We start from the raw sequence: 23,444 nt of genomic DNA, 5'->3' as shown, positions 1-23,444 counted from the left end.
TAGATTTTTAGTTGTCCAGATAATTTTCTTTCTAGACAAGAGTCTCACTCTGTTGCCCGGGCTAGAGTGCCATGGCATCAGCCTAGCTCACAGCAACCTCAAACTCCTGGGCTTAAGCAATCCCTGCCTCAGCCTCCTGAGTAGCTGGGACTATAGGCATGCGCCACCATGCCTGGCTAATTTTTTCTATATATATTTTTAGTTGTCCAGATAATTTTTTATTTTATTTTATTTTTTTTTTTTGAGACAGAGTCTCTGTTGCCCGGGCTCGAGTGCTGTGGCATCAGCCTAGCTCACAGCAACATCAAACTCCTGGGCTTAAGCAATCCTTCTGCTTCAGCCTCCAGAAGCTGGGACTACAGGCATGCACCACCATGCCTGGCTAATTTTTTCTATATATACATTTTTAGTTGTCCAGCTAATGTCTTTCTATTTTTTTTTAGTAGAGACAGAGTCTCACTCTTGCTCAGGCTGGTCTCAAACTCCTGAGCTCAAAGGATCCGCCCACCTTGGCCTCCCAGAGTGCTAGCATTACAGGCATGAGCCACTGCGCCCGGCCAACACCTCCTAGTATTCTTGCCTTTGAGTATGCACAGGACCTGTGACTTGCTTTTAACCAATAGAACATAAGAGTCATGAGATATCACCTACATGATTAAGTTATATATGATATGATCTCTGTCTTCTGAGAAGACACTCTCCCTTACTGGTTTTAAAGAAGCAAGCTGCTCTGTTGTTAGAGGGCCCTATAGCAAACAACTAAGGATAGCCTCTGGCCAAGAGCCAGCAAAAATCTGAGGCCCTCAATCCAACAACTTGCAAGGGAACCGAATGCTTACAACAATTAAATAAGCTTGAAAATGAATCCTTTCCCAGTTAAGAATCCTAGTTTTTCAGATGAGACCACAGCCCTGGAAGCCATCTTCATTGCAGTTTTGAGACTTTTCAATAAAAAACTCAGCTAATGAGATTCTTTTTTTAAATGTTATTTTAAAAAGCTGGGCCTAGTAGCATATGCCCATAGGTCCAGCTACTCAGGAGAGTGAGGCAGGAAGATCCCTCGAGCCCAGGAGTTCAAGGCCAGCCTGAGCAACAAAGCAACTGTTTAATCTAAACAAAAAATAAATAAAAAATAAAATTAAATTAAAAAATGTTTGAAAAGCTCATTATTTTTCTCAAAAAAAAACTTTTAAAAACTCAGCTAAGCTATACTTGTTCTCTTGACCTATTGAACTAATGAGATAATAAGTGTGTGTTGTTTAAAGTCACTAAGTTTGTGTAATATTGTTATATAGCAATAGATAATGCACTGTCCTAACCAGGGTAATATGGTAATAAAAAGAAACAAAAGATACACACACACACACACACACACACACACACACACACACATATATGAAACTACAAAGAAGGAAATAAAACTGTCACTATTTGAAGATATGATTGTGTATGTAGAAAAATCTACAACAGATAAACTATTTGAATTATCAATTCAATTCAATTTAAGCAATGCCGTACAAAGTCAGCAAATAAAAATTAGTTAAGTTTCTATATTCCAACAAAAACCTTCTGGATAATGATATTTTTAAAAGTATGATTTATAATAATAGTATTAAAAATATCAAATATTTAAGACTAAACCAAACAAAAAGATAGAAGACCTCTACAGATAAATCTATAAATGTTATTTATAGAAAGCAAAGAAGACTCTAAGTAAATAGAGGATTATAACATGTATCGACAGATTGAATGAATCAATATTATCTTTATCAATGATGAGTTAATATTGCCATCCACCATCATGTCAGTTCTTCTCAAACTGATCTACAGATTAAAGGTATTTCTACTAAAAATCTCAGCAAATGTAATTGTGAAATTTGGCAAGCTTTTTCTAAAATTTAAATAGAAACACAAAAGTTAAGAATAAGCAAGAAAATTGAATTAGAATGGTTAGTCAAATTGAGGTAAATTAAATACTATGTAACAACGAAAACAAACTTCAGCTACATGCAACGTGGGTAAAACTAACAAATACAGTACTGAGCTAAAGAAACCAAATACAAACAAGAAGAACTCTATGATTCCATTTTTATAATTGTCAAAACAGACAAAATTAATCTACGGTATTTGAAATCAGAATGGTGTTAGTGTTACAAAAGTTCAGCACTTGTCCACAAGACCACATCAGAAGAACGAGGACAAGTGGTTGAGGAGAAGGAAAGAGAAATGTATTACTTTGCCAGCAAAGGAGGAAAATGGTAGACTTTCATCTCAAAATCCAAATTCCTGTACAAAAGCAGAAATACAGAGTCTTTAAAGGGAGGGCTCTCAGTTGTAGGCTATTGTCGCTTAAATGCAGTTAATGATTCTAATCCCATCTCTGCTGAAGACAAAGCCTGCGATCTGCACCCACTTAGGAGGCCTATACCTCAACCAGCCAGTTGCTGGGCCTGGGATGGAGCCACATTTCAGCTGAGTTATCTCCTGTAACACAAAGAATGAAAGACATTCCCCTACCCCTCCAGACCACCTGCCCAAGACAGGCATTGCAGGCCGCAGTTCCCAAAAAGAGTGGGGGAGGATTTAAAGAGACAGAAAACATCTTTTGCCTTTTTTTGCTAGACTATTCCCTCTATTATATATTCCCGACTCTCAATTTTACGTTTCCATATCTATGGGGGGGGGGCAACTACTGTATAACATTAGACCTGGAGGTTAGTGACTGGAAGGTAACATAGGTGAGTTTCTGTGGTTCTAGTAATTTTTTGTATTTTGATTTGGGTATTTGTTACGCAACTGCAAAATTATTTCAAGGTGTACACAAGATTTAAACAGTTTCGTGATCATTCAGTAACATTTATACACACACCAGAAAAAAAAAAAAGGCGAAACTTTTATATACTGATAAGGAGTGATCTTTAGAATGCCTTATAAAAAGGGAAAAAAGCAAAGCATAAAACCGTTTGTATAACATCCTATAATTTATCAAAAAAAGACACATATTTTCAATTCGACTTATATATACACAAAAAAGAAAATTGTGTTACATAAAATATTTCCTTATATATGTTCATAATGAATCTCTGTAAAGATACTGTTTGCCCCTGCTGACTAAGTAAGTGTCCAGGGGACAGGAATGGAAACAAGATCCTTTACTCTATATATACCCTTCTATCTCTCGAATGTCAAACCAGGTGAATATATTAAATTATGCAAGAGTTTTTTTAAAAAAGCCAATTTGAATTGCCTTTATAAAGTAATAAAATATTTTAAATTTGGGTTATAAATTGAGTCCACAAAAGCCAACTCTAATGAATCAAGTTTTCCAGAGAGTTCATAAATTATAGAGTTTTTAACAAAATATTCTTTCCCTTCAGTTTAGCTAATATTCCTCAGAAATTCTCTGATGATATTAATCAGCAAAACACACAGACAGAAAAATAGACTGATAAGTACAGATAATGTAAGCGTCCTTATACCATAGCCTACATATTGAATTTCACTTGAACACCATTTAAAACAACTTTATGTTTTCTCAACATTACACAAATTTATGATCAGTGATAGCAAGTGCTGCTAATATGCCTAAAATATGAATGTTTGATTTTATTCATTATTCAGATCACACATCACAAAAACACAGTTTCTCTTCCTTATTTAGGTTTATTTGGAAGGAGTCCAAAGATCATTTACCAGAAGCAGCTAGATACACAAACCTATTTCTCAACAATCTAAGACTGGTTACTGTCTTCAAAGATTGTAAATCTAAAGACTGAAGGTACCCTAATAAAATAAACTAAAACTTATAGTATAATTTATAAAAACTGAAACATATACAGAAGCATAAAGGTATTTAGAAAATTTACCTAATTAAATGGCTAATGTCAGAGAGTTTGGAGGCTGTTCCAAAATATGCTTGGTTAAATCTCTTTTATATACCTGAACTTCACATTCACCATACATTGACAGATATTTTCCCTTCCTACAATAGATTGTGATAGTTAATGGATATTCTCAAGCCATATGATGATATATAGTGTGTATCTTTCTCTAAAAGATAAATATCACATTTTTGTACACATTAAAACAAGCAATGTTCTCAAAATTCCTATGATTTAAACTTGTTCCAAATCTGTCAGCTTGCTCTTTTATGTTACTATCAATTATTCTATTTGAGATAACAAAATTATAATTGAAATTCATCACTACCAATCATTTCTTCCCCAAAAAAGGGCCACGAAAGGGGTCAGAACATTCCCTTTGTGAAAATAAATAACTCAAATTGTAAGCTGTTGGAATTCTAAATTATTTTGACCCTTAAAGGAATGTGATTATCGGGCCTGAGTCACTCAGCTGTAACCTTGGCATCTTAACCTTTGTTTTTCTGACTACAGATTAGCCTTCTTCCTTCCCCCATTTTGTAAAATGTTGAAAATGACTAAAGGACAACAGAGAAGACTCCTTCCCTCTTCACTGCAGATCTTCATTACAGATTAACTTCCCTCTTAACCTTTCTCACACAAAGACTTCATGGCTTTCAGATTGTCTTAGGATGGAATGTTAATATATTCTTTTAAATTGAAAAGAAAATGAAAATAAGCCTTACAGAAAAGAAAACAGACTGTAACTAATTAAATTTTTGTAACTCATAAACCAGTCTTGTATAGAAAAGGCTACAATCCTACCAAGCTCCTTTGTTTTCTTCATCTATAGGCAGGAACTTAACTTTTAACTTCAGAATATTAACCCCATTTCTCTAGAGTCTAAGTCTCTTGAATAACCATTCCGATTTTTTGCTTGAATAAACCCCTTAAAACTAGATTCTGATCCCTTCAATTATTTCAGGTTGTTGCCCTCAACATTCCAGTTGCAATGTAAAAAAAAATACACTTTGTTCATCCACACAAAAATGTAGGATCAGATCTACTCGAAGCATTGAAATAAAAAGTTTTACCAGCAGAAAAGTGGATAAAATCAATATGGTAAACCCCATGTATAATATTTTTAGTGGTAAAGATAAAGGAACAGTACAACTCTTGATTACTCTTAAAATGTTTCAATATCCTGAAATTTCTGCTACATTACTTAAGTTTTTAAATAAAATAGACAAAATTAGGCCTAAAAAAAGAAGTTTTAGCAAATGTCTAAAATATCAATTTTTCTCCTCCTAAAAAGGATGGGATATGAGAGGGCTGCTTGCCTAGGTCAGGATCTGAGCATCTCTTGTCAGACTGCACCGCTTTTCAAACAAATGGGCTTCCTTTATCAGGACAATCTTATATCAATTATTAAATGTCTATTAACTCTTTACATTTACAAATAACTATGCTTGAGAGGGGAGATGGATGATGAGAGACACCAGCTGCCAGAGTGTCTCAGTAGGAAGGAAAGGTTTTAGATGAAAGAGAAAAAAACACCTAGCTCTCTGGGAGGCCAAGGCGGGCGGATTGTTTGAGCTCAGGAGTTCGAAACCAGCCTGAGCAAGAGCGAGACCCCGTCTCTACCAAAAATAGAAAGAAATTAATTGGACAGCTAAAAATATATAGAAAAAATTAGCTGGGCATGGTGGCGCATGCCTGTAGTCCCAGCTACTTGGGAGGCTGAGGCAGGAGGATCGCTTGAGCCCAGGAGTTTGAGGTTGCTGTGAGCTAGGCTAACGCCACGGCACTCTAGCCCAGGCAACACAGTGAGACTCTGTCTCAAAAAAAAAAAAAAAACCAAACAGATAAACATTAGATTGAGTATAATTCTGAGGCAAGAGTGCTAGAACCTGTGGGGGAATCACAGGAAAAATTGCAGAGCAGAGCAAGGAAGAAAAAGATATTGGTGGAGATCAACCCTGAGAGGCTTGGAGCGCAACAAAAAGGGTAGGTGGAGTGGTTGTTAATCTCACCCTCACATCTCTGACATTGGGCTTCTGAGCTGCTAGAGTGGCTTTCTACCTCCAGAAGCCCCAAAGTTTCTGTGGCCAGAGAACTGGGAGCCTCTTGTGGACAAACTACCAGGCTCCCAGCCCCACTCCCACCCCAGGCAAGACATCATATTGCTTCTCTATCCACTGTGTACCTTTGTCCTCCCAACGGGGCTTCAGCCTCTCGGTTTTTGACTTACTCATTCCCATGCAAACATTTCCCAACTCTGGCCTAAACTCCAGGAGCCACAGGGGTCCAGTGAGTCCTGGGGGTCTGCATGACCCAGGAGCAAGGACATTCCAGGCGAGCTGCCTTGCAGAGAGGGGGATGGAGATGACCAGCATGCTAGCTTTCCTCCATCCAGACTCTTTTCCTCCCTCTCCCCTTCCCTATCCACAGATGCCGAGAGAAACAATTGAGCCACCACATCAAGGCTTCAACAGAGAGTGGGGCTCAAACCGTTTCCTCTTAAAGTCCTGCAGCAGATGAAGAGGTGCTCAGACTGTAAGCTCCCTGCTCACTGGCTTTCTCTCGAGCTGTGTGCATGGTGGCTGCATCAGAGCAGGGCATACCACAAAGTGGAGGGACATCAAACCTGCTGGAACACTCTATAGGCAACTTGGGACCAACACATTTCTTCCCTGGCATGGTCAGGAATTAATCCTTGGGGACAGGCCCACAAGCCAGATCCCACACTCCCAGGACTCGATTATGTTGATCAGGGGCATGGAGGGGAGATTTTTGACCTAATCTCAGCAGGCAAGGGAGCTCATGTGGGCAGAACTGAGAGGAGAGTGTAGTGTGGTTCCTAGCTATGGCATACTTGCAGAGCACCCTTTCCCTCATGGGAAGGCTATGTTCTCAGCCCAGGCTGGGAACCTGGTGGGGAAGCAGTTCCCCACCCTACAGCACAATTGTGGGGGAGCTTAGCTAGTTAGAGCTCCTGCCTGCCAGCACACAGAAGGAAAACCATGGAGCAGGGGAGTTGGGAGAAGAATAAAACACACTCCTGATAGCCAGATTGTGAATCTCAGACAGCCCATTCTCCACAAGCAGGCTTTCTGTTTGGGTGGAGCCACTTCAGCCCCTCCCTGATGGCTTTCCCCAGAAGCTGAGAGTGGACCTTTGACCTTTGCTGAAAGAGCTACACTGCAGGCCTTTGTGGAGCCTGAGGGCAGGCTCAGCCATCCCAGCCCCACCTAGCCTCACTCCCCAACCCATCTCCGCTATGGCAGAGAATAGGGACTCCCCTGAAAGTTCCAGGGACCCACCCAAAACCTGGGGCATTCAACTGCTTCTCCTGAGAGACTAAAGCCAGTCATAGGTCCCGAAATCAACACTGCATCTTGTACCTTCCAGCAAGTGCCACCTACTGATAGGGAGATCAATCTGCAGAGCCCTTTACGGCATCTATTGACTTAATCACACAAGATGTGGTTGATTCTCACCCACAAGCACCACCTACTGTCTCAGAGATAAACCTGGGCAGGCCAATACAATTCACACTGTTAAGAAGACCACAGGGCTGAGAAAGAGAAAGGATTTCAAAGACCTCCATCCTCCCTCATCAAAGAGAGACAGGAAATCTGCCCACTCATATAGCTCACCATGACTACAGCCTACAAACAACTAGCAACTGAGAAAATCCTTAGCACCACACTAAGGATATCTATAACCAATGCATCCACCCAGAAACTACAGTGCCATCAAAGCACCCACAAGTAGAGCCAAAGGTTCTTACCCAATGTATGCTACAAACACACCTGTATGAGTCAGGGCAGAGGAAAAGGCCCCATCTAAACAAAGAAAATCCCAAAATAAGAAGCAACAGCTTCTCCAGATGAGAAGGAATCAGCAAAAGAACTCCAAAACTATGAAAAATCAAAGCAAAAGGACACTCTCAAAAGGGAATACCAGTTCTTTAGCAGTGGATACCAATCAAAACTAAAATACTAAAATGACAGACAAAAAATTCCAAATATGGATTGTAAGAAAGCTTAATAAAATCAAAGAGAAAATGGAAACCAACTCAAAGAAACCAGAAAAGCAATTCAGGAAATAAATGAAACATTCACTAAAGAGATTGACATATTAAAAAAATAAAACCAAATGTAATATTTGAAAATGAAAAATTCATTTAAGGAAATAGAAAACATAGTAGAAAGTTTTAAGAATAGATTAGACCAGGCAAAAGAAAGAATCCCAGAGCTTGAAGACAACTATTTTGACTATTCAGTCAAAAATAAAGAACAGAGAATTAAGGGGAATGAATAAGAAATATAAGAAATATGGGATTATATAAAATGCCCAAATATAAGAATCATAGGCATCCCTGAAGGTGAAGAAAAAAGTGCACAAGGGCATGGAAAACTATTTGAGAGAATAATCTAGGAAAACTTCCCTGTTCTTGCTAAACATCCAGGTATAAGAAGCTCAATGAACACCTGAGAGATTCATTGCAAAGAGGCAATCTCCAAGACACATATTCATCAGACTGACCAAAGTCAACATGAAAGCGGGAATTCCTTTGAGCCATAAGGCAAAAAACATCAAGCAACTTACAAGAGAAAACCCATCAGGCTAATTGCAGACTTCTAAACTGAGACCTTACAAGCCAGAAGGAATTGGGGTCCCATCTCCAGTCTTCTTAAACAGAACAACTGACAGTCTAGAATTTTATATCCTGAAAAACTAACTTTCATACATAAAGGAAAAATAAAGACATTTCTAGACTAGCAAACACTGAGAAAATTTGTCAAGACCAGACCTGCTCTGCAGGAAATACTCAGAACTGCATTATGCATGGATGAGCACAAAAGTCACCCATCAGTGTAAAACAACCCAAAATCAAAAGCTCAGGGCTCATATAAAACAATAGTACAAGATGTAAAACAAAGCAATGAGGTACTACCCAACAGGATGAACAGAACAGCCTCCCACATATAAATTCTATCAATCAATGTGAATGGTTTAAATTCCCCACTCAAGAGACATAGGCTGGCTGGATGGATAAGAAATTACAAGTGAGTATCTGCCATCTCCAGGAAACACATCTAACTCACAAGGATTCACAGAGACTCGAGGGGAAGGGATGAAAAAAATATATATTCCCTGCAAATGGAAATCAAAACAAATCAGTGGTAGCCATTCTCATATCAGAAAAAATTGACTTTAAATAAAAAATAGTAAAGAAAAACAAAAATGCTCATTATATAATGGTAAAGGGAGTAATCCAACAAGAAAACATAACAATTCTAAATACCTATGCACCTAACACAGGAGTGCCCAGATTCATAAAGCAAACCCAACTAGATCTAAGCAAAGAGATAAACAGCAGCATCATAATTGCTGGAGACTTCCACACCCCACTGACAAATCTGGACAGATCATTCCAGGAGAAAATAAATAAAGAAACACTGTCCTTAAACATGACTCTAGAACAAATGAGTCTAAAAGACATTTACAGAACATTTTACCCCAAAACTACTGAATACACACATTATTCTCATCAACATATGGAACATTCTCCAAGATTGATCATACTTTAGTCCACAAAAGATGGCTCAACAAATTCAAAAAAATAGAAATCATACCATGTATCTTCTCAGACCACAGTGGAAAAAAACTAGGAATCAACTCCAAGAGAAAGACTCAATTCTACACAATGTCTTAGAAATTAAACAATCTGCTACTGAATGATTATTGGATTAACAATGAAATTAAGATAGAAATCAAAAGATTCCTCTAACTGAATGAAAAACAGTACACAGCTATCAAAATCTATGGGATTGAGCAAAAGCAGCCCTAAGAGGAAAATTCATAGCCTTAAATGCCTACATAAAAAAGATAGAAAGATTACAAATTAAAAATCTAATAACATGTCTCAAGGAACTAGAAAAGGAAGGGTAAACCAATTCCAATCCCAGCAGAAGAAAAGAAATAACTAATGTCAGAGACGATCTTAATGAAATTGAAAACAAGAAAATAATACAGAAGAGCAATGAAAAGTTGGTTCTTTGAAAATATAAATAAAATTGATAGGCCTCTCGCTAGATTAACCAGGAACAGAAGAGAAAGAAACCAAATAAGCTCAATCAGAAATGAAAAAGGAGATACAACTGATACCACAGAAATAAAAATATCATCTGTAAATACTATAAAAAACTCTATGCACATGAACTCAAAAACATAGAGTTAATAGACAAATTCTTAGAAACACGCAACTTCCTAACATTTAGTAAGGAAGGAATAGAACTCCTGAACATACCAATAATGAGAAACAACATTGAAGCAGCAATAAAAAAACTTCTGACAAAAAAAAAAAAAAGCCCTGGATGGACCACCAGATGGATTCAAAGCTGAATTTTACCACACCTACAAAGAAGAGTTGGTACCTATACTGTAGAAATTACTGCATAACATTGATAAGGAGGGAATCCTCCCCCACTCATTCTATGAAGCAATTTGATACCAGAGCCAGAAAAAAAAAAAAAAGAAAAGAAAACCATAGACCAAGATCCCTTATGAATATAGATACAAAAATCCTCAATAAATTACTAAAAACCATATTCAATAGCACATCAAAAAAATAATCCACCATCACCAAGTGGGCTTCATCCTAGAGATGTAAGGATGGTTCAGCATGCATAAATCAATAAATGTGATATAACTCATAAAGAGAAACAAAAACAAAGACCATATGATCATCCCAATGAATGCAGAAAAAGCATTTGACAAAATTCAGCACCCTTCATGATAAAAACCCTCAACAAACTTGGCATAGAAGGAACATATCTCAGAATCATAAAAGCCATATATGACACACCCATAGCCAGCATCACATTGAATGAAAAAAAGTTGAAAGTATTCCCACTAAGAATGGGAACAAGACAAGGATACCCACTGACACCAGTTCTAATCAACATAGTCCTGGAAGTCCTAGCCAGAGCAATCAGGCAACAGAAAGAAAGTATGCATGCCCAAATTGGGAAAGAGGAGGTCAAACTATTGCTTTTTGCTGACGATATGATTTTATATCTAGAAAATCCCAAAGATTCCACCAAGAGACTCCTGGAATTCATAAATAAATTCAGCAAAGGTTCAGGTTACAAAATCGATGTATACAAATCAGTAGCATTCCTATACACTAATAACAGTCAAGATGAGAGTGAAATCAAAGACTCCATACCATTCCCAATAGCTACAAAGAAAATAAAATCCCTAGGAATATACTTAACCAAGGAGGTGAAAGATCTCTACAAAGATAACTACAAAATGCTGAGCAGAGAAACTGCAGATGATACAAATAAACAGAAAAACATACCATGCTCATGGATCAGTAGAATCAACATTGCTAAAATGTCCATACTTCCCAAAATGATTTACAGAATCAATGCAATACCCATTAAAATACCAATGTCATATTTCACAGATCTAGAAAAAAATAATTCTATGCTTTGCTTGGGACCAAAAAAGAGTCTGAATAACCAAAGCAATCTTAAGTAAAGAGAACAAATCTGGAGGCATCACATTACCAGACTTCAAACTATACTATAAGGCTATATAACCCAAACAACATGGTATTGGCACAAAATTAGAGACATAGACCAAAGGAACACAACAGAAATCCCAGACACAAAACCATCCATACACAGCCAACTGATCTTTGACAAAGCAGACAATATACACTGAGGAAAAGAATTCCTATTCAATAAATGGTGCTGGGACAACTAGACAACTGGCATTCAGAAGAATGAAACAGGATCCACGTCTGTCACCACACACAAAAATTGGAGATGGATAAAACACTTAAATGTAAGGCATAGGACCATAAGAACTTGAGAAGAAAATGTTGGAAAAACTCTTCTAGATATCAGCCTAGGCAAAGAAATACAGAAGACCCCAATGGCAATCACAGCAACAACAAAAATAAAGAAATCGATCTTGATTAAATCGAAAAGCTTCTGCACAGCCAAGGAAATAATTAATAGAGCGAATAGACAACCTACAGAATGGAAAAAATATTCACAAGCTATACATCCAATAAAGGACTAATAACCAGAATCTACAAAGAACTCAAGCAAATCAGCAAGAAAAAACCAACCAACTCCATTAAGAAGTGGGCAAAATACATGAACAGAAGCCTTTCAAAAGAAGATAGATAAATGGCCAATTAACATGCAAAAATTCTCAATGTCACTAATCATCATGGAAATGCAAACTAAAATCACAATGAAATATCACCTTACTCCAGTTATAATGGCTTTTATTCAAAGGTTCAAAAATGAGAAATGTTGGCATGGATGCAGAGAGAAAGAAATGCTTATACGCTGTTGGTGGCACTGCACATTAGTACAACCTCTATGGAAAACAGTGTGGAGATTCCTCAAAGAACTAAAAGTAGGCCTACCATTTGATACAGTAATCCCACTAATGGATATTTACCCAAAGGACAAGAAGTCATTTTATTAATAAGACACCCGCACTCAAATGTTTATTGCAGCACAATTCACAATTGCAAAGTTGTGGAATCAACCCCAATGCCAATTAATTCATGAGTGGATTAACAATATGTGGTATATGTATACTATATAATACTATTCAGCCATGAAGAAGGTTGAATTGAGGCCTTTTGCAACAATATGGATGGAACTGGAGACAATTATCCTAAGTGAAGTATCTAAAGAATGGAAAAAGAAACACCACTATTAAATTGGAACTAACGTATGAGCACACATGTGCATAGAGGGAAGTATAACTCAATGGAAATCAATCAGGGAGGAATGGGGCAGAGGGGATGGGTGAAACCTACCTAATGGGTACAATGAACACTATCTGGGTGACAGACAGACTTATAACCCTGACTCAAGCATTACAAAAGCAATCCTTGTAACCAAAAACATGTATCCCTGTAATACTTTGAAATTAAAAAAAAAAGACTAGATATAAAAATACTTCCATTGATTGCGAATTCTAAATACTGAGATATAATACTAATGAATATTACTCAGAATATTGAGAGTTAATGATTTATATAGTATATTATGCATAGAGAAGAAAAAGAAAAAGCTAGAGGTAGAAGTAACATAGGCATAAGGCAGAAAAGAAAATTGTGAGAGCCTGAGTGCAGACATTTTGACCAATACCAGACTCTAACCACCCTGAACACAGAAGTCACCAACAATTCATCGGCCTGGGACTACCAGAGGATGGATAAATTACTCAGATGGATGCCCTACAGTTCGTGCTTGCCTTTCTGTGACAACAACTTATGTGACAACAACTTACGATTAACTTTTATGGCCTGACCACAAGAAAATGCTGGTTATGTATAGAGCTTCTAAACATTTAAAAATGTTACCATTGCCCCATAGTGGGTCCCCATCCTGCTTAGGAAAGGACCCCTACTTTGTGCAGTAGGAGCTATACACTTTCTGTCCCTAGTTGGCTTGCTCTTGAATTCTTCCATGTGCAAAGCCAAGAACCCACTTAAGGAGTTCAAGGGGCTTTCCTCCCTTCGTTGGAACACTCCTGCATCAGAAGGAAAAATGTTTGTATAGCTGCCCTCCTACTTTCTCCCCATATTTATAAAAATAGATTTACTTCAATCATACAGTGGTGATTTCTTATCAATAATTATCATTCAATAAAATAAAATGCACACTATGTTATGCCATAGGCCAATGACCGTTTGCCTCCATTGTTCACCTTGCTCATTCCTCAGTTTAAATGATACTTGCAAATATGTGAAAATTTACGTCTCAGAGGTTTTCTTCTTTTTATTAACATCAGATTTTTCCGTGGTATTCCTTCCCATTCACTGCAAAGAGCTTGTTTCCCAAATGATGAACAAGTATCTGATTATTTTATACAGTTAAATTAAAAATTTTACTGCATCTCTACATGGATTATCATTTAAGTGGATGTGTGTTATGTTCTAGGTCTGGTTGAATCCAACATTAGAAAGATTAAAATGTGGTAGTTTATTGTAAATAAAATCTAATAATTTTTCCCATATGTATTCATATAATTTCCTCTTTTTGATCATTGAGATTTCCTTCTAAAATGGGGGGAATCTGAATTCTATTATCTTTAAAAATATGAACCTTAGATGTTTAGTATTGCTCAACAGTTAGTATCATCATTTTTTGATATCTAAAACTTTTGTCTGTTTTCTTTAGTATAAAAAGATACTTAAGTAAAAGGGTTAGAGTATAGGAGGTAATTGTCATGTTCAAGAGGTATGGAAATGAATTTATTATTTATCTGACTTTTAAATTTTAGGTCTGGGTTTTCAGTACCCTAGACCAGGGAAAAGAATATATCATTGCTGAAGTGCTGGTTTATAGCTAGGAGAACAAAAATAGTAGGTGTTCCCCTTTAGTAGATGGCTGACTCTGTATCAATTATCCATTTTATATGAAAAGAAATTTTCATAAAAGCAAGTATAAACATTAAATTATTTCTAGCTATTGAGATTATGAAAAAAAAGTCTGTCAAATTAATCTGAAACTTGCTCAGGAAGTAATTTGGTTATGTATTAAGAAATTATTTAACTCATATGTTCTTACCGTTCTCGGTTAAATTTAAGAGAATGAAGAATAGCTGGCCTTTTTTGTCTAAGGTTCCACAAATGAAGTGTATCATCTGAACTTGCACTGACCAAAGCACCCTGGAACAAAAAGAAGATAAAGTAAGTACGTAATTTACTTAATTTAGAGTTTTTGTGAAGCAGAAACAAGTTAATTTACTGAATTGTTCACCGCTTGAAGAGTTATTTGTCTATATAATCTAGAAATTTGAGGAAGGAAAGTTGCATGTATTTCAATTGGGAAGGCTAAGAATGCTGAAAGTAGAAGAGGCAAGTAGAAGAGTCAACCTGACCATCCAAATGACTAGCTCAAGGAATATCCATTTACTAATAGAGAGGATTAATTCTTGTAGCATTATTGTTACCATTAAGGTTTTTCTTTGGGAAAAATAAAGTTTAATTTTTTTTTCTTTCTACTATTCACACATCTTGTATATAGCTTTACAAGGAAGCAAATATCCAACCTAGTTTAGGTTATTAAGTATGAAATGTCCGATTTCCTTAAGTACTAAGTTTCACAGTTGATATCTCTGACATTTCACTTTGAACTCTTGTTTTATGTTTATTGTGAAGGTACATCCTTAGTCTTTCAAACATATGTTTTGGCTTGCAATAATCTTTCAAATTTTTTTAGAGCAATTTTTGTGAAACCATAAATAAGTCAAAAATTTATGTTATTTTCAAATATAAGTTTCGTCATGGAACTGATGCAGTGCAGGCAGCTGGAAATATCAATGAAGTGTACAGGAAGGACGTGGCTAACGAACACACACCATGTCGATGGTTTGAGAAGTTCCATTCTTGTGATTTTCATCTTGAAAATGAGCCATGTGGGCAACCTGAGACCAAAGTGGATAATGATGAGCTGAAAGCTATAGTGGAAGCGAATCCAGCTCAACCTATGCATGAAGTAGCAGCAAGGTTTGACGTTACTATTCCAACAATATTGGACCATTTCAAACAAATTAGCAAGGTAAAGAAGCTGAATAGATGGGTACTACATGAAGTAAATGAGCATCAGAAGAGAAATCATCTCGAAGCTTGCCTTTCTTTGCTGTCACAACATAAAGGTGAACCATTTCTACACCATATTATGTGTATGAAAAATGGATTCTTTTTGACAATTTCAAGCATGCAGCACAATGGCTGGATAAAGATGAAGTGCCAAAACACAGCCCAAAACCAAATATTCATAAAAAAAAAAAAAGCTAATGGTGTCTGTTTGGTAGTCCGGCGCTGGTATTGTTCACTATAGCTTCATGAAACCTGAACCTTCAATCAATTACAGCAGATGTCTACTGCAACCAACTGAACAAAATGATGGGGATGCTTATGATTAAGCAGCCAAGACTGGTCAATAAAGACAGGCCAATCCTCTTGCAAGATAACACTCGACCACACGTTGCACAAACAGCAATGCTCAAACTACAGAAGCTGGACTTGGAAACTCTCTATCATCCACATTATTCACCAGACCTTGCACCAAATGACCACCACTTCCTCCAGGCTTTAGACTACTTCTTGCAAGGAAAAATATTCAATTCTCAACAAGCTGTGGAAAATGTCTTTCGTGATTTTATCGCCACTCGCTCTCCAGGCTTCTTCACTGCTGGCATAAACAAGCTATTGTTAAGATGGCAAAACTGCATTGATAGTTTAGGCACATACTTTGATTAATTGTACTGTTTCTTGTTTAAGAGATAATAAACTACACTTTTTATTCAAAATTGGACATTTCATATTTAATGACCTTAATATAAATTGAATACAGTTCATATAAAAATTCTCTTTTGCAATAATTTCCTGTATGGTTGGAAAACACATATTCTTCACAAAAAGTATATTTGGTATAATTTAATTTGCTTTGTACAGCCTAAGAAGCCTTATCTATTACAAAGGAAACCATCTAGAACATGTAGCCAACTATAATTCACTATAATTATAAAAATACTGATTCTTTTTATACAGTACCACCAAATACAAATGAATCCTATTTCAAATACAAGAGGATGTTTTCCACCTCTTAATATCACAGAAAGCATATAGATAGACAACTGCTATGTATGATTTTATATATATATATGTTTAAACTACATAACCAAGTTAAGTAAGACCATCTCAAAATATGTCAGGACTTGTACCATAATGATAGTTTCCCAGCTGAAAATGTCAATGCTTGCCCTATGATAGAGCTTAAAGCTAGAGCATTGAATGTGTTCTCTAAACCCGATCTTGCAGAACCATGGTGGTCCTGATACCTAAATTGCTTTAAATATTTTCCAAGGCACTTTGTTTCAAGTAACCTTTACAACATAAATCACAGATCTAAAAATGATTATTCCATTTAGATGCTAGGAAGAACTACATTGAAATCCCTAGGATTTATTTATTCTTTGGGAATTAGAAGATAGAAGAAGGGACAATCCTAAATGTCCTTCTATTAATAAAACAATTCCTAGGCCCAAAATGTTCATGTATCCCATGATGGTTCTCTTTACATTATGTACCTATGATTTTAGTCTCAGAGAGGAATAGCTTTATAAACATACAATCATAATCGAAGAGTTTATCCACTAAAATGTTAAAAAATTTCTATAATTTGCTTGGTTATATATAATTATATTAATATAAATATACATGTTCCAAGAGGTATGCATTGATACATACATCTTAACATAAACTAATAAATAATTTTATATCATGCAATAAGATGTACCCTATATATGCTTTGAGGATTTTTGTGTTTATTTGCTTGTTTTATTTGTTATACTGTATATATGCTTCCTATATGCAAAACTGGAAAGTTATTAGGATTACTTGGAAGCATTTGATAAACTACAATTGATTTCTTTTGAGATACAAGATACTGATATCATTTCTCAGAGAGGTGGAAGTTCACTTGGGATATAGTGAAAATAGAATATGATATATAAAAGTAATAAAACATTCTCTACCATACATAGCCATATGATATACAAAAGATAAAACATGCCAGAGACAATGGAATTAAAATAAAGCAGCATATATTCAGTAATATCTTAGTATAATACCTCAATAAATTTAGGGAAGAACTTAGTGTCATTAATTCTGTGACAAAATTGGAATGTAACTTATCACTAGAAGGAACAGGACCACTGAGCATAATAGCACCAACAAAGACCAGACCAGACACATGAAAATGAGCACATCAGTAGATTGTCTAGTGTTCATTTACAAAAGCAAAGTGAGCCTACCCAAAGCACTATATGTGAAGATCTGTGAAAATATTTATAACTGTGAAGAGAAACACTATTCATGAGATCAGAAACTTGGAAGTTTGGGAAAAGGTATAAAATCTGACTGTGAGGTGGGTCAAAGTGAGTATTTCAGGATAGATCATGTGAACAATGTAAGGAGGTTGAAGATTTATCTTTATTTATTCTTAGTTATGCAGGATAGAGGCAAACTTAGAGGCTTCTAGACAAATTTCAGAGGATCGGACTCAGTGCAATTTGCATGAAAGAAAATTATACCTGCTGGTGTACATCTATACAGAAGACAAAAGGCTGACATCCCTCAACTAGGAACTACTGAGTAGCACTGAGACCTCAAGAAAGGTTGATATTCTAGATAATAATGACTAATTACCACAATAAAATATTTTAAAATATTTTCTGTTTTATTCTTTACCTTTCTTTCTCTTTTTGGTACTCCATATCAAGTGTGCCTACAAGGTGAAATATGCTAGGTTTGTCCTATAAGGGGAAAGACTTTAAGCCAAGAGAAGTGATAAGTGGTCATTTGCCAATATCACAAATTTTTCTTGCATATCTCTGATATAAAGCTCTATGAGCCATTTTCTCCATATTTATATTGTAAATTTTTAGAAAGATATATATTAATATATATAGATACATGCAAATATATGCAGATACTGAATTAAAAAATCATTGTCATGCCTTGAGAAAACAACCAAACTTTTTTTCTAAGACACTGAATTTTATCTTCTAAGTGCCCGAATTCGGCATGGCACAAACTTTTAAAGCATTTTTACATTGACAAGTTCACTTAACCTAAAAGACTCCAGGTTCCACCATAAAAACATGATTCAAGAAGATTTTAAGTAGCTTTCAATTAATGGAATATCTGCAACCTCTCTGAGCTTCGCAGATACATATTTTGTGTTTAGAGAGTTCCTCATAACCATAATTCTATGAAAACATGGACAGAGTAGACAGCTATCCATAATAGCTATGGATGCAAAAGTAAATGCAAATGCATACATATACCAACAAATGCATTTGGAGATATATACAGATAAAAGGACCCAAAGGTAAATAAGTAAAAAGATTATTTTATGGAAGATAAAGACAAAACATGAATTTGGTCTGGATTACAAAATTTAACTTGGTGGGAGATGAGTGGATAGAACAAAAATTTAATGGACAGTGAAGCAACCAAAGGACTTTGGGATTTTTAAAAAAATTTAAAAATGAATCTAAATTATGTTATATAGTCACAGTAACAGGATCTGGTACATAAAAATATTTTTCCTTTAAAATGTAATAAATTGACAAATACAGGAGTACAATCTTTTATGAAAAAGATGACCATGAATAATATTGCATTTTTATACATATGTATATATATTATATACATGTATCTATATAAAGATATATATATATCTTTAGGCATTTAGAGCCATAATATTAAAAAGATTACACCATTAACACAGTGTGTTGTGGGGAGGTGTTTGAAATTGTCAAAAAAATCCTTACCTCATTGATCAAAAACTGTAGCTGCAGGACAGCTGCACCACTTTCATCTTGGCAATAACAATCAACACCAGGTCTCCCGAGTCTAATAATAATAAAAGTCAAGGATTCTAACATTTTAATTAGCACAATATTAATGAGCAAATGAGAAATTAACTTGTTTATCAACAGATATTTTGCTTTTTAGTTATCCTTATTTTTGTAAATAGAATTGAAAAATCTTTTTTTGAAGATTTTTTTTTTGCTCTTTTTTTTTTTTTTTTTTTTGAGACAGAGTCTCACTATGTTGCCTGGGCTAGAGTGCCGTGGCGTCATCCTAGCTCACAGCAACCTCAAACTCCTGGGCTCAAGCAATCCTTCTGCCTCAGCCTCCTGAGTAGCTGGGACTACAGGCGTGTGCCACCCTGCCCGGCTAATTTCTCTATATATTTTTAGTTGTCCAGTTAATTTCTTTCTATTTTTAATAGAGACGGGGTCTCGCTCTTGCTCAGGCTGGTTTCGAACTCCTGAGCTCAAACAATCTGCCCGCCTTGGCCTCCCAGAGAGCTAGGATTACAGGCGTGAGCCACCGCGCCCGGCCAGAATTGAAAAATCTTAATCTTAGTTGACGCAAATTTAATTGTATAGCACAGATGTTTAGCACTACAGCAATTTGAAAACAAATGACAGTAAGGGATTTGAAAGGTAGCAGCTTTTCTCCCATGAAGTAAAATAAGAATTGGGAATACAGATCCATTTCATTTCATCTGAGATTTCTTTACCTGATTAAATCCGCCTTTCATGAAAATAAATTTAAAATGAGTCAAAGATTTTAATGTAATAAATAAATCCGGGGATTAGTAAAAAAATGATTTAGGTAAATATGTTGGTAATCTTGGTATATATAAAAACCTTCTAAACATAATTTAAAACCCACAGATCATAAAGAAATAGATTGCATATAAAATATACAATCTAGAAATAGAGTATATAAAAACATAAAATGTCTACATGGAAAACACTGTAAATAAGGTAAAAAAACAATGCCATACTAGAAAATAAATAGTAACATAGTATTGTGAGTTATTATCTATATTATGTGAAGAAAGTTAACATATAAGAAAGAGAAGGAGAGGGAAAGAGAAAAGGAAGAAAGAAAGGAGGAGGGACGGGAAGAAAAGGAGAATGAGAAAACATATAACAAAATTTATGTATATATTCTATATAAATGATATGATATATATTTGTATATTTATTTATTTACAATTCATTTGCTTCCATAAAGAGAAATTACATGAGCACTCCCACTTCCAGACACAATGAGGAAACAGGGGTCAGATTTATCCTCTCGCATAAAAAATTAAAATCTAGACAAAATTTATATAACCACAGCTTTCAGTTACTATGTATCAGGTAGGGGATGACATTGATCCCTAAAAGATAGAAAAAAATATGAGGGGGGCCTTATGATTCCTCAGCTCACAGCCTAGAGAGAGTTGCCAGGATGCAACACTAAGAGGGAGAATCCAGATGAAATCTAGCAGGTTCACTGAGATGATGACATAGAACTGGGGAAGACAGAGACAACTAAAGTTCACAGAGTGGAGTACCAAATAAGAAAAAGTGACACATAAAAAGAGCTCTAGAGGTCTGCAGGAGGGTCCCCCTTGAATCTTTAGCTAAGTACTGCTCAGTAAATAAGTTTGAGGAAACCACCCAAGACTTGGGAAAAGAACAAACCAAGAAGGAAAAAACATCCTTCTTGAAGAACAAATCTAGAAAGAACACACTAAGGGAAAAGAAGGTTCATTTGGGGCCAAGAATTTTACATGTTCTCACCACTCATAGTGAAAACTCTCAGAATTCACACAGCATCATGCAAAGTACTCAAGAAAATATTGCTTCTGTACTGGGAAAAATTCACCCCTAAGATAAAGACTGCTTTGTTCCTGCCTACCAATGTGTAAAACCAGACCATGAAAGTATCAAACTGTTGCCATGTAACTGCATAAAAAACAAAAATCAAGAATAATTATGGAAGTACAAAAACTTCTAGTACTTAAAAAGGTAAAATTCAAAAGGTATGGCATTTAATCAGACATACAGAGAAATAAAAAATGTAATTTATAATGAGAAGAAAAATCAATTAATAAAAATAGTCCCAGAAATTAAACAGAGGCTAGAAATAGGGATATTAAAATATTTATTATACTATATGGCATACGTTGAAGACGGTAAAGAGCAGACTGAGCATGTTAAATAGCTATACGGAGGATCAATCAATCTATCTAAACAAAGAACATCTACAGATTTTTTAAAAATACATTGAAAATTAGTGAACTTGAACACATATCAATAGAAACTATCAAAGATTATAATTTTGAGGAGGCAAAGCAAGACTGATGAATAGAACCATCTAGTGATCATTCCCCCAAAGGGACACCAAATTGAACAACTATGCAAAAAGGCACATTCATAAGAACCAAAACTTTAGCCCACTACACCTCTAGTAACAGGCAAGAGTCACAGGATTACTGGGCTTATGGCACCCTCTAGTGCTGATGTGGCTGCAGTGACTACAGGCTTAGAACACAAGAATCAATCCCTTTTGAATACATGGAAAGCCTTCCCAATAAGGATGAGTACAAACAAGCCAGATTGCAAAAATTGGAATAAATATATAACTCTTCAATGCCCAGACATTGATGAACATCTACAAGCATCAGGAACATCCAGGAAAACATGACCTCACCAAAAAAATAAAATTAAATACGGCACCAGTGACCAATCTCAGAGTGATGGAGATATGTGACCTTTCAGAAAGAATTCAAAATAGCCAACCTGAGGAAGCTCAATGAACTTCAAGATAACACAGAGTAGGAATTCAGAAATCTATCAGAGAAATTTAACAAGAAGACTGAAATAATTTTTAAAAATCAAGCAGAAACTCTGTAGCTAAAAAATTCAATTGACACACTGAAAAATGCATCATAGTCTCTCAACAATAGAATTGATCAAACAGAGAAAGAATTAGTGAGCTTTAAGACAGGTTATATGAAAATACACAGTTAGGGAAGAAAAGAAAGAAAAAAGAAAGCATACCTACATGATCTAGAAAACTTCCTCAAAAGGGCAAATCTAAGAGTTTTGGCTTATAAAAGGATGTAGAGAAAGAGATCAGGTAGAAAGTTTATTCAAAGAAATAATAACAGAAAACTTGCCAAACCTAGAAAAAGATAGTAATATCCAGATACCAAAAGGTTATAAGACACCAAGAAGATTCATCCCAAGGCATATATTAATCAAATGCTCCAAGGTAAAGGGATAAAGAAAAGATCCTAAAAGCAGCAGAGAAAAGAAGCAAATAACATATAAAGGATCTCTGATACATCTGGCAGCATACTTCTCAGCAGAAACCATACAGGCAATGAGGGAGTAGGATGATAGATTCAAAAGCTGGAGGAACAAAATTCCAACCTAGAATATTATATCCAGCAAAATTATCCTTCCAACATATAGGAGAAATATGGACTTTCCCAGACAAACAGAAGTTAAAGGATTTTGACAACACCAGACCTGTCTTATAAAAAATGCTAAAGGGAATTCCTCAATCTGAAAGAAAAGCATATTAATGAACAACAAGAAATCATCTGAAGATATAAAACTACCTGGGAATAGTAAGTACACAGATAAACACAGAATTCTCTAATACTGTAATTGCATATATAAATCACTCATATCTTTAGTAGGAAGACTAAAAGACCTATCAAAAACAATGACTACAATTACTTTTTAAGAAATATACAGTATAAAAAGATATGAGGAAGGACAACAAAAGGTCAAAAATAGGAGAGATAAAGAGTAGAAATTATTAGTTTTCTCTTTGTTTAATTGTTTTGTTTGTAGTTAGAATTAAGTTGTCAACAATTTAAAATAATTGGTAATGAGATGCTACTTGCAAATGCCAGAGTAAAAACAAAATGAAAATCTATAACAGATACAAAAAAAAGATGAAAACATACTATTACAAAAAATCACTTTTACACAGACAGAAAGAAAAAAACAGAGAGAGAAGCAACCAAGAAAATGGAAAACAAATAAGAAAAGGGCAGTAGTAAAACCCTACTATGAATAAAATTGAAAGCAAATGAACTAAATTCTCCAACTAAAAGATATAGAATGGCTGAATAGATTTTTTTTTATTATTTT

General features: G+C 35.5%; 1 protein-coding gene across 1 annotated transcript in view; it reads right to left on the bottom strand.

Annotated features, from left to right (window-relative positions):
* The window catches only part of STXBP5L (syntaxin binding protein 5-like), a 386,990-nt gene that overhangs the window by 275,502 nt on the left and 88,044 nt on the right, over positions 1–23,444 (bottom strand). The window contains 2 exon segments of the mRNA XM_012640519.1: positions 14,483–14,583; positions 19,260–19,341. Coding sequence (XP_012495973.1) covers positions 14,483–14,583; positions 19,260–19,341 — 183 coding nt within the window.

This window comes from Propithecus coquereli, unplaced genomic scaffold (assembly GCF_000956105.1).
Source record: "Propithecus coquereli isolate 6110/MARCELLA unplaced genomic scaffold, Pcoq_1.0 Scaffold10, whole genome shotgun sequence".
NCBI classification, from domain to species: domain Eukaryota; kingdom Metazoa; phylum Chordata; class Mammalia; order Primates; family Indriidae; genus Propithecus; species Propithecus coquereli.
Note: the sequence above shows the minus strand (reverse complement) of the source record. Positions and strands in the feature narration are given on the sequence as shown.